This window comes from Anabas testudineus, chromosome 2 (genome assembly GCF_900324465.2).
Source record: "Anabas testudineus chromosome 2, fAnaTes1.2, whole genome shotgun sequence".
NCBI lineage: Eukaryota > Metazoa > Chordata > Actinopteri > Anabantiformes > Anabantidae > Anabas > Anabas testudineus.
The window spans coordinates 9,374,206-9,389,856 of record NC_046611.1 but is presented as its reverse complement, the minus strand read 5'-3'; the positions used below and the strand labels follow the sequence as shown (position 1 = coordinate 9,389,856).

The 15,651-nt window shown below is 38.3% G+C and overlaps 1 protein-coding gene across 1 annotated transcript in view; it reads right to left on the bottom strand.

Moving 5' to 3' along the window:
- Positions 1 to 15,651, bottom strand: part of LOC113162805 (interleukin-1 receptor accessory protein-like 1) — a 207,946-nt gene that overhangs the window by 78,943 nt on the left and 113,352 nt on the right. The window contains exon 6 of the mRNA XM_026361017.1: positions 1,780 to 1,854. Within this exon, the coding sequence (XP_026216802.1) occupies positions 1,780 to 1,854 (75 nt within the window). The remainder of the gene's footprint in view (positions 1 to 1,779; positions 1,855 to 15,651) is intronic.

Sequence of the window (15,651 nt, the reverse complement as noted above, 5' to 3'; positions counted from 1 at the left end):
TATCAGGTAATGGATTTTGAAAATCACCATCATCCACTGTAAAACATTTAATCAGATAAAAAAAGCCAGAGAGGCTTTTATCCACCATCAATTTAAAGCCACAATGATCTGTGCCTATTTCCTGATTGCCACCTTTTACCTATGTGAGCCAGTTGTGTTCATCGCCCATGACAAATTTACTTCAAAGGAAGTCTCCATCATGACCCATTTTCCGTTCCACCAACAGTTCAGCTTTTGCCCAATAAGACACAAAGCGGGAATTTTCCCACGAGGCCCTGTGCATCAAAAGCTGGTGAGGAAAGCAAAAAGGCTACAGTAGCTACACGTAGCACAATTTGAGGTAATCATCTGAAGCAATGCTAATATCACAAATTTGAAGATACTTGAAGGGAGATTGAGATTTCCACTTTGATTCATTAATGGCTCATTACAGCTGAAAACACACATACTGCATCCATGCTGTACAAACTAATGAAGATAGATAAGTGTAATACACAGTGGCACTCCACTGGACAGGATGAGAAAAAGTAGCAGCATGGCTTTCATACCCACTAAATCACTTTCTTTGTCATTCACATATAACGGATGACTCAGCTTGTTTTTCTTCTAGCATGATGAAAACTCAAGGTTCATGCAGAAAATTGTACAGAAATTACAGACAACTGACTAAAAATGCTGAACTCAACAGTGTTTGGTTTCTTCAAATCAAATCTTTTATGCACTAAATGCAACGGAATATATAAGAAACAACTACAAAAAAATACAGTGCTATCAGGTAAAATATGTGGACACAGGACACTTTCATAATAAATTACATTATATTCCTCATAGAACTGGGGTGAGGGCAGAAATCTCTCAGACACATCTCAAAACCTGTTATGAAAACTGTCTACATTCATAGTTACCAGCAATATCAAGGATTAACTGAGCCTTTCAATCTAAAGAAAATCTGCAATTTTAAAAGCCAAAGCTGCAGCAAAGCATCAGGTATCAGTGGTTTTGTGATAGGCATTTCTTACACTTGATAAGGATGTGTTACTTTTGGAATTAAGCATTTGGAGTATCATATAGTAAGATGTAAAACCATAAATTATCTGGTTTTCAATGAGCTCCACTGCATACTCACACGTATTCTCACAGGGATGCTGCTCTTTCTAAAGTTTTACTTTCAAAATGAAATTCAGTTATTTCCAATTGCTTCTACTTCACTGTTCTTTCATTTAATGTTATAAGTGAAGTAAGTGAAACATACACTTAAATGTAAATGCTTCACATTAAAGGCCTGACAAAAATGGGAGTTAAGTTATGCAACTTTAGTTCCTGAAAGACTTTTATGAAATAACATTTTTCCATAAAGAGTTTCACGAACAGTGACAGAAAAAACATCAAAGCACAATTAAAAAAAATTTATTTAGCATAAGAAAAAAGCCTTTTTCTTAAAACACATACGGAGCAATCAAGTGGTAAAAAGGGTGCTATCAAGAAAAACTAAAATGGGAGCAGATGAGGAAACTGTTGGATTTCTCACTAAAATAGATATTAACAGAAGGTACCTTGACGCCAGTATGGACGGCAAGGAAGAAAATAACATATGTTTCTGAAGACAAAGCCACACTTAAGGAGAACAAGACCTACGTCCAAGGAATTTGCTTTCATTGAATAATCCAGAAATCTGTAGCAATGCTATTGTGATGAGCAGTCATATGCCACAAGTATTCACGCTCCATAGACAGACAGAAAATAAGCTGTTAATGAGGGGAATGAGACATGTTTTCTTACCTATTGCCATTTCTATCACACTCATTTGGCTCTCTGAAGGAAAAAGGATTTTTGGCGGCTTGTCTGTCAGGGGAGCTGTGAAAAGACAAACAGAGAGAGGGAGAAGAACACATTAAATTTCACATCTTTCTCCCCCATGGACAGTGGGAGGGTGATTTATTCATTAAAGACCTAAATAAAGGCAGCATTAACATAAAACAAATACATAGAAATATAGTATTTAAAGACTGTAGAGAGAAAAAAGAGATGAATTATATGACTCTGAATTATCCATTGAAAGCTCTAAACATCAATGTGCATACTGTCAAAGCAGCAGCTGCTATAATGTTATTCATTCTCCAGATAAATGAGCATGTAAGAGATGATATAGCTTTGACATGGACTGCAGTAGAAACTGTGCTGTACATACAGTAGCTGTGTGGCTCCTGAACCTACAATATAACCTAAGGTAAAAATCATTCACAGCTGCAGTGGGCAGTGGAGGTTAAGAGCTGCTGCAGGAGATACAGGGTTTTCAGTGGTGTGCAGCTAATATAAAATACCATAAATGTTTAGAAAATCTATTAGCATAAAAGTAATAAAAAAACACAACAAAACTTGAAGCACAACAGAACCTTCTGCGTAAGCAATGTGGTATGTATTGTCAAAATGACAGCCATGAGCGAGCTGCTGATTTGAAAGTGTATCACAGTTAAATTAGAACAGCCTTCGTCCCAACTCCCTTCGAAACACACCAGCTCCAATTAGACAGCTGCTGAGTAACATAAGACGTGCACTTAGAGGCTCCTCTTTATAATGATTCCCTAATTGGTTCTAGTCTTCAAAGTGGCATCAGAGAGGTTTTCTATCTCTGCATGCTTGGAAAGACTCAGAGGGATGAGGCTTGTTTCTGTACAAATGACTTGTGGTTTGACTGGAGCAATGATCGCCGAGCTGAACCTGGGAAAATGAGCCGAGTTTTAGAGAGAGGAGCGACAGAATCAAGGAAGATTTTCCAAGTTTACACTGCACTGTATCCTCCTTCCTTTAATTCTCTGGTGATAATTATAGCAGGGAGCGTTAGGATACAGTTGCATGTTGATATTGACTGTTTTGCTAAAAATGACTTCTGGCTGCAGGATTTCTCTTTTCCTGTTCTGTCATGTCTATATTCAGTTATTCCTCGTGAGCTTTCAAATTTCCATTTGGCCTTGACGATGGTGCAACACATCACTGCTGAGAACTGGGAGTTTTATGATGCAATTGCAAAATCCCTGAAACTCATTTTGTCCACCGTTGAGTAGGATTCTCTGTGCAAGATTCTGCTCTGACAAGATGTGTTTAAATTAATGCCAAAAAGTCCAGTTTTTACGCCCAAAAACATTCTGTGATTTCTGTATGTGTATATATGTGTACAATAAATGAAGTTGCTCACAAGTATATTTGTAGACAGTAAAACAATTGTCAGTGGAATATTGCGACAATATAGTTGCTTCATATTAGAAATTTCCCACTACCACTATTTTATATATATATATCACTCATTTTAATTTAAAGGCGGTTCAAAACTGTGTATCGATAGAGGCAATAGCTTTACTAGCTGAAATGAAAATCTCTTTATTTGGCAAACATTGTTTTCACTGGGGTGTTGATAAGTTATTGCTTGGGAATTTCTCAATTATTTAATAATGTATAATTTCCAGAAGAAACAATTAAAAACAAGGTGTGCACATAACCTACAGTTGTGCAAGACACATTTCATAATGCAGAAGTGAGGCTCAAAAGAAATAGTGACCAATGAAGCCTTATAGCTGCTGAAACACGGGTTAATCCTCTCACACTGCTGCCGCTCCCTGTTTGAAATGGATTATATTTGTTCACATGACCCACATTTGACTGGTCTCTCCAAAACGAAGACAGCAATTATAATTTATGACCTGTCACTCGAGGCAAGACTATAGTCAACACACTGCTGTCCCACGGTTGCTAAAGGTCCACGTCAGGTAAATCTAAACATACAGTAGGTCAGTCCAGGCCTCTGGATAACAACTTTTGAGTCTCCTGCAATCAAGTCACAAAATGACTTGATTGGTCATGATTTTCAGACAGTCTATGTAATCAGTGTAACGAGAGTGAGACTGAAAAACCAACCGTTTTTAGAAACACAGACACAAATGTTAGAAGTCTGCAGATTTCTTTAGGAAGACATATCTGAAAAGTCCAACGCTACAGGTTGAGTTTAAAAAAGTGCAGGGACTATACAGATTGTGCAGCTATTTTGCTTGAATGGCTGGCTGCACATCTTAGCATTACAAAAGATGCAGCTTTAATTTGTTGGTGTCCGCTCACTAATGAATAAACCCCATTCGTTGTTCTGATGTCCGATCATCTGACAGACAAGCCATGACCTTAAATGAGGAATCATGCAATTTGTTGAGAGGAGGGGGCTGAAACACAGAAAAAATGCCTATGTGAGCTCATTAACTACAAATTCAAGAGAGAACCACAGTAAATTATGCCCTTTTCTGTGCCTGACGTGTTGCAGTGCCGTGTAAAGCAATCTCATTACCTTAATTACCTTTTTTCTTGATGAAATATGCTTAGATTATTTTGTTTCATTATGACATGAAAAGAAAAACTAGTTTTTACACTCTGATAGTTTGTCTCACACAGGACAATGAAGAGTTTGAAGAGAGAGACCGTCATGTATTTATAGTAACATGAAAGGGGAACTTGGTCCAGGATATAAACATCAAACATGAAGCCACAGCTCACTGCTTATGCTAATAAAGTAAGTTATGCATTATATATTTGAATTTTAATTAAAAGAACAATATGTTGTAAAGACACAGAGCGTAAAAAAGAGGTGCTGAAGCCCAAATTCAAAATATTGGTTAAAGTTGTCTCTCCAAATCTGTCCTCCCCAGACTTGAAGCTCACAAGAGTTGTCAGGTAGAGGACGCTGAATGTAGGTGACAGACTGTGAGGCAAACACAACACTAAACCGACAATGGCAATCAACAGTGAGTCTTAAAATGTGTGCTGCAAATTGCAAATTATAAACTGAATCAAGTGTATTATAATTTTCTGCCAGTGTTACCTTGATGCATGGCTGTATTTTCTGAAACCAAACGTCCACTGCCACCAAAACACACTCTGACGTGGGAGTATCTGCTTTCTTATCTGTTGATTTGAGCAATGTGACATAGGAATACATAAGATATAACCCGATTTTAATATATGTAACTGCAGTACTATCGGTGTAATATGTTAAGCAGATATTTAACTGCAGCTTCTTTTTCACTTTTTATGCACCTCAATTCACACGAAACTGTGGCACAGTTTGGAAACAACCTGTGAGCTTTGAGGCTGCCCAGAAATGTATTAATGCGTTATTAATAGGCCTACTGTACAACACAACAGCCCAAAGCACATTTACAGTATGTTTACCAAACCTACTGGTCTCGGCGAACTAGAAAAAATGAGGCATGAAAGAGCTCTCAGATTAATTCCAGCATTAACAGTGTTTAGCTTCACTGAAGTTTGGGCTGGAGGAAAGGAAAATCACCGGTGGTGATAAAGCCAGCAGTAAAATACCAGAAAGGTTCAGCTATCATCCTCCACACAAAAACATAAAACGTAGCATCTTGCTCAAAGGTAAAAAAATCATTATTAGCTTTGCCCTTTCTAACTCATATAAGCTGGATGTACTGCATACAGCTGGGAAATGCCATTAATGAGCACTGATCTGCACTGGTCATGATTGAAACTATAACTTTAATATGTTTTATTGTAGAAACCTAATAGTGAGTCTATGGCGCAGTATTTTCTCACATTGTCTAGAGGCTCCCCAGGCATAATAATGGTTGTGGATTAGTGTAAATTGGAGATTCTGTTAGGAGCAGAGGGTGTATACACGCCTGCTGACTTATTTGCTGTTTCCTTCATTTTTACCACCTACAAGCTGAGAGTTTAGTCTCCCCTATTATTAGCTTGTGACAGTTCCAACCTCCAGAGTTTCAGCTCATCAAAAAGGATGAATTAAAGTCTCAATTAAAAGGGCATCGCACCTAAGATTGCAATTTAAGGTGAAAAGAAAAAAAAAAAAAGGATGGTTCCACAGGTATCAGGAGTATCTAGTACGGGCTCTTTCTTATTAAAATAAGAATTCCTGTTTTGATTATCAGGTTGCACTGACCGTACTGAAGGTGAAATCCCAATCCCAAAAGTTAAGAGTTCTGGAGTATTTTCTATTAATCTCAGTGAACAGAAGACGGACTTTTGGCAGGTGTGACGTCGGTTTAAAGCTCAATACACACATTCACACACAGGCACACATGTTTGGGCTTAGTAAAGCTAACAGGTCTTCAACTACAAAACCATAATGCTGTGGTAGGTTATGAGAGAGAGTGGGCAGGCTTTTTCGCTGAGGGGCTAGAAACACATCCTGTCTGACCCGCTTCCCTACACACAAGCAGTCTAAGTACATTACACACACTGGCGCACACACATTCCTGCAAACATCAACGCCGAAAAGCCTGACGTTGGTATGAGCAGAAGGGAAAATCTTCAGTGTCCCTCACATGCCCTGTGATCTGCTCTCACTGTGATCACCTGATGATGGATTGGAGGGGGATGGAGTAATGAAATAGAAAAACAAGAGCTTGTTCTCTATCATTAACTCTGCCATCACCGTCTCTCCCTCCCGCCTCATCTGTCTGTTGCTCGCTGCATGTCTTCAGCACTCTGTCTGTCGCTCTCAGGGGTGAGAGGGAGGAAAGATGAAAAAGGAGCGAGAGAAGCAGGGAAGGAGAGGGTTGTGGTCCTCTGTTCACACCTCATTAAGGACCACTTCAGCAGACATAGATTAAGAGGAGTACTGTGTCTATGTGTGTATCTGTGTGTGTTTGCGAGCGTGAGATCGTTAAAGGAAAGATGCAGTGCGAGTTCCATGGGAAAAAATAAATGAAAGCAGTTTTTGAGCAACTTGAGAGGCAAACCTTGTTAGTCATACACATGAAAAAGAAATAAATAAATAAAAAAGAAATAAATAAAAATCTTTTTTTGGCACAGACGCCTGCCATCTTGTAAGTAACAAATTCTACCTCTGTTATGTCTCTGATTGAGTTTCTTCAGATGAGTAATGACAGTTGGACAGGTGTGAAAATCTCCCTGAAGAATTTGTTTTTAAATGTCAATCATTATCTGTCGCTCGAAAAGATGTAATAAAATGCTGATGTCTACATTCATTACATTTCAGATATAGTGAAACTTTCTGATATATAACTGGTGATAAAGAGCTAATCATCATTTATTGCACATATCTGATCAACAAGAACACATTAACATTTTAGGAACTCAGGGCATTTTAGTGCTAGATGCCCCTGACCTGTCAACCTGGGGTTATTTGTTGCCCAGTTGGTAATCCAGCGTTTTCTTTAACCTTTTATTACCACTTTTCTCCCCACAAATCTTCAGCACTATGTTCTGTAAGAGTTTCACAGACTGCTGCTAGCACTAAGTAAAGTTACATGAATATGTAATATGGTGTATGCTCCTACTGAGCAGAATCGCGCCTTCTCAGTCACATTGCCTGTCATAATATGATTACGAATCGACAAGTCCTCCAACCTCCAACACCCATAAAGGTTGTTCATCCAAACTCTCTCATATAACCCACACATGCCTCTCTTCGAAACGCGCCACTATGACAGCAGGCATTTGTTCGAATTCTAAGCAGCAACACAACCGGAAAACAGACAATGACGGTGAACTGCTCGAAGTAGTTTCCATTATGCAGGAGTTACTTTTGGCAGAAGATGGACAGAGATTATTAGGGTTAAGGAAAGATGCTGATCAAGGTGGTAAGCTCCAGAAACATTCAAGAAAGAACAAGTTCCAGAAAAAGTGCACTTTACACTACTTCTGTCTGTGATCTTTATCTACAGGCCTCTCTTGAGTTATAGTGTCATAGCACCTCTTGAAATTGCACCATAATGGCGGCTGCCCTTATTATTTTCTTGTCCTGGAAACAATAAACACCTCTCCATGACTAAGGTGCAAAGACAATCACAGTTTAAACATAATGATGCCTGCGTTTTATTTGCTTGTGCCATAATTACTATGACTGCTAGAGATGCATAACTACAATAGCTCATAATAATGACAACACATGGATTCACATTTTACAGGTGGACAGTCATCAACGTTAATGTCCTGATGTTTAGCAGTTATGTTCCCATGTCACTATATGACATTGTTTTCCACCTTATATTGTGTGTTAGCATGCTATGATTTTCTAATTAGCATTAAACCCCAAATACAGCTGATGGTAATGTTATTCGCTGTGGAGGTATTTGTTGACATTTCACTCCAAATAGCCTTGGATCTATAATCTGGAACTAAAACAAACAAAGTTTTATAACAATCTATTTGTCAAATCCATTTAGAGGTATTTAGAGGCTTGGACTGAGGCTTTACCACTAAAACAAAACTGCCGAAAGACTTGCTGCTGGTGGAGCTTAAAATAATGCAAATACAGTTAGCGGCCGATAACTGATAACTTCAATAAAGCGAATGTTTGAGGACTTTCCAGTATGTATCATTTCAATAGTAGACCGTTTCATTTGCCAAAGAAACACTTTGGTAAATGAAAACACATGAATGCTATGAAGAACAATTCAGTGTTGCTGTTTTTAACAAAATAAAAGTTTGCTCAAGAGCAAAGAAGCTTATTTTACATGAAAATGTTGGCGAGTTGTTGTTTGATGTATTGTATTTGTTAACATACTGCTGAATGCCATAACAATATGAAAGCCCATGCAGCTGAGTAAATGGGAAACTGGCTGTTGTCTGTACTGTATCCCGCATTTGATAATGAATGCGCTCATGAGCTTAACATAAGAAAATGTAACATTTAGTTCAACATGGCCTTTAAATGTGTCCTTTTTTATAAATGTAATTTGACCTTTTAGACGTCACTAAAGTGAATCCGAAGGACTCATGTTAGCCAAGTTGATAAAAAGTGTCAAATTTGAAGGGAGTTTCTTAGCACTGTGGAGAAGGGAAAAAGGAAATCAGCAGCTGATCAGCTACGTTTCAAGTTTTGACAAAGTAACAAACTTCATCAATGATGTGAGACCACAAATCACAATTTCAGGTACATGTAACCAACAAACTCAAGTGACAAAATAGAGTTTATGCTTGTAAGTAGGCATCTTGATAAACCTAATGGGCTTAAATGACTTTGAACACACTTTCAGGGAATAATAACCGAGTCAACTGCTAGAATGAAGTACTAATAGTTATTGCCCCTTCCTAGATATTGCACTTGCCCTGTGTTGTTCTTGGAAGCATATTGTGTTTTTGAGAGGCTGTCATGAAGTACTTACAAGGGTTTATTGTGCACTTTTCTTTTTCATGGCTAAATAAACAGGTCAATAGACTGGAAAATGCCATTGTAAATTCTTAATGTGACCTCAGCTGAAGGAAAAGTGCTTTCATTACCACACAACAAAACGGGTACAATTTTCCTTCAGCAGACAGATTTCATGAACAGCACTGATTGCACAAAATGTGCGGACCAGTCAAATGTACACAACAGTTCAGTGTTAGAGAGAACAATGATGCTGCTGTTCACTGTAATGGTGCTGCGTGGGAGCTACGTTTTATAGTTCTCGCAAAATAACTGTTATTTTAGAGAGAGGACGTTGTCGCTGTTGGCCTGAGACATCTGCCTCAGGACAATGTGTGAAATGGAGCAGTGTCAGGATGGCGTCAGTATCTGATTATCTCTCTGATGCAACTGATAGTGTTTAACCACAAAAGGACCGGGATTTAGATTTCTTTAGAAGCTCTATTATTTAGCAATTTAAGGTTTGTTTGGAGAAAATCATTGTCGTTTCCCTGCTTTTCTTCCTGCAATTCCTGTGATGGCTGCACTGCAGGTGGGACAACAGCCACTGGTCACTGATGACATTCAGGGCATCTTCTAGGATTGTCTTGGCGATATTCCAATGGCTTTTCATGGAATAATTTCACATTGGTTGGCTAAACATGTCAGCATAATATTCAGATTTGATGAAATATATGTAAAATATTATAAACTAGACAAAACAACACAGCTCTCTCTTTGAATAATGCTGTGATTAGTTAAATGTAGTCAGCCAAGTCTCCTCTGGACCCATGTTGAAGCTAATTAGAAGTATTTAATTCTGCTCAGTAGAAACCTGTAAAAACAATGTAGACAGTTCAGACAGATCCATTCAGTACACTGTTATGTTGGCTGTACACCTGCGCAGGGATTACTATTTGGTATTGTGAAACTTCATTTTAGAATTTTGGACCAAGGATTTAGTAAAAATCTAATCTGAATCTAGTATCAAAAAATGTATGTAAACATTAGTTAAAAAAAATTAATGAATAAAAAATAAATCTGCTACCTGACATCTGATATGAACTGCCACATTAGGTGTCAAAAGTGAAAAGCCGCTTTGGGATTAGTAGGTCAGGATCATTGTCATCATTATTAGTGAACTATTTGTCAATTCATATGCATGAGAGGTTGCACCACCAACACTAAAACCATACTCTCCCATCCACTATTATCACTCACTGGTCTCTTCCAGTACCAATGGAATGATGCTGGTCCTTATTAAATGACAACTGCATAAGAACCAGTGGGTATCCTTAGAGGCTCAGAGACAGTTTTGTAACTTGTGTATGTTGGCAAAATGCTCGCACTCCAGAAAAAGCCCCTTCATACGATGACATTCCTACCACAATCCTTCCATGGAGGCTTCAATGGATGGAGTTCCTTTGACCAATTCTGTTGTGGAAAGAGAATTGGATCTGTTGGCCATGGGTTAATGCTCTTTAAATCATCATGTTACAACATTTTCCATTCAATTGCTATTTTTCTTCTCCTAAATCATACAGTTGCGTTGCTAGTGTGCCCACTGTACTCTTTAACTGTGCTTTCACTACTATTATTATAGATATTACATTGTAATATGTTGTCGGTCAAAACCACCTGGTCATCTATAGAATAACTGCTCACTGCACCTATACACTTCCGACTGAATTCACCATTTCAATGTCTGGAACCCACAACCACACCATGCAGATCAAATTCTGACTTGCCAATTCCAAATATAAGCGAACCTCTGTGTGCTTTGTTAAATTGCGGACACTTGTTTTGATGGATATTTGTGGGTTGCACAAGATAAATGTTTTATGTGAAAGAGGATGGCGCTTGTTAAAAATGAGCAAGATGCACAGGGAGACTGCCTGAGCTGAAATGGTGATCTTTGAAAGCAGGGAAAAATATACTCTTGAAAAAAAACTTTAAAGAAATTACACTGCAACACTCTCTAAGGATACATCTGGAAAAATACCAATATAGAAACCCTGCAGGAGCAGAGCATAATAGAGGTATATTTCCTTATTGAAAATTGTGTTGTTTTAGAAGATCTATCAAACCAATTGAATATGAGAAAGCTCACAGGATGGGACAATACATTCAGGGGAAATCACATAAATCATATAACTGAAGGCACTGGGAATAGCTAGAGTGACTTCACTCTTCAGAGAATTACTTTGAAAAACAAAAACGCTCCACAATAATCGTATGTAGCAAATTAAGATTGTTGCTATAATAAGATCTTTGTGGATTTAACCCATAGTCTTTAAACCTGGAGCCACTGTAAACATTTGCCCTGTTGAACAAAAACTGTCCACACATGGATGATGTGCGACTAATCATGCATGGCTGAGAAACAGTTGCTTGTTAATTAGGGAGGCCTGTACTCATTACTCACCTGTTTCCTCAGCAGGGGCCACTTGCCTCAGAAACGTGCTATTGACTGGATGATAAGGAGGGTGGGAGGAGAGAGGCAGGAGGGAGGGTGATATGTTTCAAGCCGCCTGGTCTAAAATATCCCAGAGGGGAAGAGTTGATGATGAGTCAGAGAAGAAGGAGATGGTTATGGAAAAGAAGTGGAGTTGCAAGAAAGCTTGGGGTGGTTTATGAAAAAGGTTTTGTAGCAGAGCGAGTGGGGGAGTGAGCTGAGCAGAGACAGAGAGGCAAAAAGAGAAGCTGGTGGGAAACAACATGTGAAGATTCTTTATGACAACTGCAGCCAAAAGTGTATTTTTATGGTTCAAACATGTTGCTCATGCCATGCCTTTAGTGTAGACACGCCAATAAGTGCTGCAGAACAAATTGTACACACAACATACTGTGAAACATCAATATTTGAGAGAAATGTGATTATTACCAACATCTAGCTACAAAATCCCTAATAGCCCATCTCAGGAGTGTCTCTGGTGTGAAAATGTAATCAGGAGACTGCTGTCCCTGACTCAGGAGAACTAAACTATGTAACATACTGGGTTCTGCTTTTGCACTTCATACTAAACACATTAACATTTTGGAAAGCTTTTTTTACTCTGCAGGGGATTCGTATTCCTGCAGCATGAAAACAACAGAACAAGAAAATAATAAGAAAAGGCTGAATGAAAAGGATGAAACAAAAATTTCATGAAGTCACTGGTGTACAGAATGCTTAGCTTGACAGTTCACAGGGCAAACTAATACAAGGCAAAGAAAAATAATAATGGAGTTAAACGCACAGAAAGCAGACCAGTTCCTAGGGAGTATGAATATGCTTGAGAACCTAATAGTCTATGAGTCAGAATCGAGGTAAAATGCACTATTGATTCATACAATGTCTTCCATATACTGCGTTCTCAGCAAGTACTGCTTGCTGTTTGTCTTAGCTTTAAATTTAACTACTCGACAGGCAATGCCTGCGTAGTTCAGTGTAATTAAAAAGTGAATTAATCTTGAGAGCTGGCTGTCATAAATTCCCCCATTTTCCCCCCAGTCCGTGTCCCAGTTCCTCTCAATAAATATATTCAGAGTAATCGATAGGGATATTACTATGTATATCTCGCTTTGCGAATCAGCTTGGCAGGTTGCCTTTGGCAGTGCTACACCTCCCAGCTTGCCCATGCTATCCTCCAAAATGACCATCTCTAGCGCCATATGAATATTTGGCTGCAGTTCAGTTAAGGGTATGGTGGGAGTAACATATGTGGGAGAGTAGGAACAAAGAAATATTTAGCTGCAATATGCTTAAAAATGTTTGAGAACAAGTTGAAGAAACAAAAATGTACTTTTAGTGTCTGTTCTGGCAGGAACACACCAGGGCAGGAGAGTAGAGGCAAGAGAACAAACACGAGTAACGTGACAAGTTCTGCTAAGTTTAACATTTGAAATAATAAAGTGAAAGAAAGTTGCAATTAGGCAGATGTGTAAACCAAGAATGTGTGCTGTAATTAATCATGATTGCGTTAATTACACTTTGTTTTTGCCATAATGAGGAATAAAAAGAGACAAAACCGTAGAGGGAAATATAGAAAATGAAGGATCTTATGCCAAATGACACTCTGCAGCATTGCAGTAGCTATATTGAAATTTCATTGCTGTGGATATTAAAAATGCCATTTCTCTCCACACAGCAAGAAGGTTCTCTCTTATTCCAGCTACCCCAGCATAGTGAATTATTTCTCAGTTCTGTTTGTAAAATCTTGTCTTTTAAGTCCATTACTTCCCTATTTTCATAAGCAAAGCCATGTGCGATACAATCTTTTAATTAAGATTTTACAAGTTTCTTCCTCCAGCTAAAAAAGAAAAAGCAGTTTGAGTGTTACACTTCCCAAGGACAAATTATAATATCTGTGTTTAGTTTGGCAGATCACTCGTCTTGCAGATCTCATCTGCACTGAGGACTACTGAGGACTACCTCTTTATTTACTCTGCACTGCAGGAGGTTCACATTACACAGAACTTCCCACACATTACAGTTGTTCACTATAAACCTTTACTAAGAACTGTGTAGTCACAGTGACAGTGTTTCACTAAAGGTTTACACTTGTTACGTTTTATTTAAAATTAAGAGGTAAATGAATCCTTACAACAAGAGAAGACAACCCAGTTGAGATTTTTTTAATGACTGGTGATATGTAATTGCTAGAATGTATCATTCATACGTAGAAAATATTCAATTATTCATGGATAACAGAGTACATATCCTTATAATACTGCTCATACAAGTGAGCTGAGGGAGTGCCACACATCAGTATGAGTCAGTTATGAGCTTTGAAAGCAAAGTGTAAATATAATTTTATGTATTAAACAGACTGTCAAACACAGACAAATGATATTTGCATGAAGGAACAAGCGAATAACAGGGATGGACTCAGAATCATAATCTCTACAAAAATGACAAAGATAAAATCTCAACAAGTCCAACAAGCGGTTTGAGTCACTTGCAAATAACTGATACGCTTCAAAAAGTTGGCACTGATGGCAGTGATGCAATTTAGAAACCACTGTCATCCAAGGCCTGTTCATCAAAATGTAGCCTGTAACCTGGTGTTACGATCATAAACAAAAAACAAAAAAAGTAATATAGTGGTACCTCATGTCTCACAACTGGACAGTTAGAGAAGCTGGCAACTATAAAAAATGACAGAACTGCATTGTCTGGACCTAACTGCAACTACCGCAGCTGAATGCTGAAGCCAGTATGGGAGGTGCCTTCAGATGAAGTTCCTTTAATGAACCAGAAACCTCAGATGGCATTGAAGTGAGTGGGAAATTCCCCAACAGCCCAAGTCAAAGAATGCTTCTGCATCAATACAAGTTAGGCCTTAGTTTCCTGTGATTGTCAGTTTTACTTATTCATTGTAGCAAATTACATTTAGTTTCATTAAGAAGGAATTAAGACTGTGGTGGAATTGTCCCTTACTGAAATCTGACTGTCCCACTTTGACCCTGTACAAAATACATAATATGACATGAAATTGGCTTGTCATCATTAATGAAGAAAAAACGTGTTGCCCAAAATGAAAGAACCAAAGATGAAAGTTGGTCTCAGTCCTTAACAAAAAGAAAAAAAGCAATTATTTTGATAATGTGAAACTAAAGAAGCAAAATACATCGCACTCATGTTCAAAAAATGGAGAGTTCTATGGTCCAACGTCAGTACAGGCTAGATTATCTAAATCTTGGGTCTGTATAAGTCTATACTATGCTTCAGTGCATGCTTAACTAAGATAGTGATGCATTAGCTACACGGTTCACATACATTTGCAGTGTTTAAGGTTTAAGACCTTACAAATTATAACTATACAGAATTATATAGAAAACCTAACAACCCTACTTGAGCAAGCACTAGGAGGCAGTGGAGAGGAAAAACTCCCTTTAACGGAAGAAACCTCCAGCAGAACCAGGCTCAGGGTGGGCGGCCATCTGCCTCGACTGGTTGGGGTGAGTGGAAAAAGGAGAGAGAAAAGAACAGCAGGCAACAGACATGTTTACCTACAAACCTTTCAATCAAACAAACCAGGTTGATCCAATATTGGCATTTGACTTTAAGCACTGCAAGGTTTGATTGCTGATGCCTGAAATGATTTGAGCCAACGTTCCTGGCACTCACAGTTCACACTGGAGAGGATCCTCTCCAGTGTGCATTGAGTAAAGCACAAACCCTTTGCATTATTCATCAAAGCTGCCTACAACATACCTCTAGAAAAAAAAATGTGATTAAACCAGCACTTAAGCATTTCAATAAACAAGTATATGATCGGTTTTAATAATAAAAAGCTCTGAAATGGATGTTACGTAAGCAAAAAAGAAATCCTTGGCCAGGGAAACAGTGAGGAGGCTTGAAGCTCAGAGGTGGCATGACATCATCTACTGAAAAGCAACCAAACCTGCTAGTCTCTCAGCAGCTATTGTATGAGAGCAGTGCAGTATGGCTCTAAATGTTGACTTTTTATTATGCAGGAGCTGATTTTAAGCACTGACTCAGCCAAATAATATTC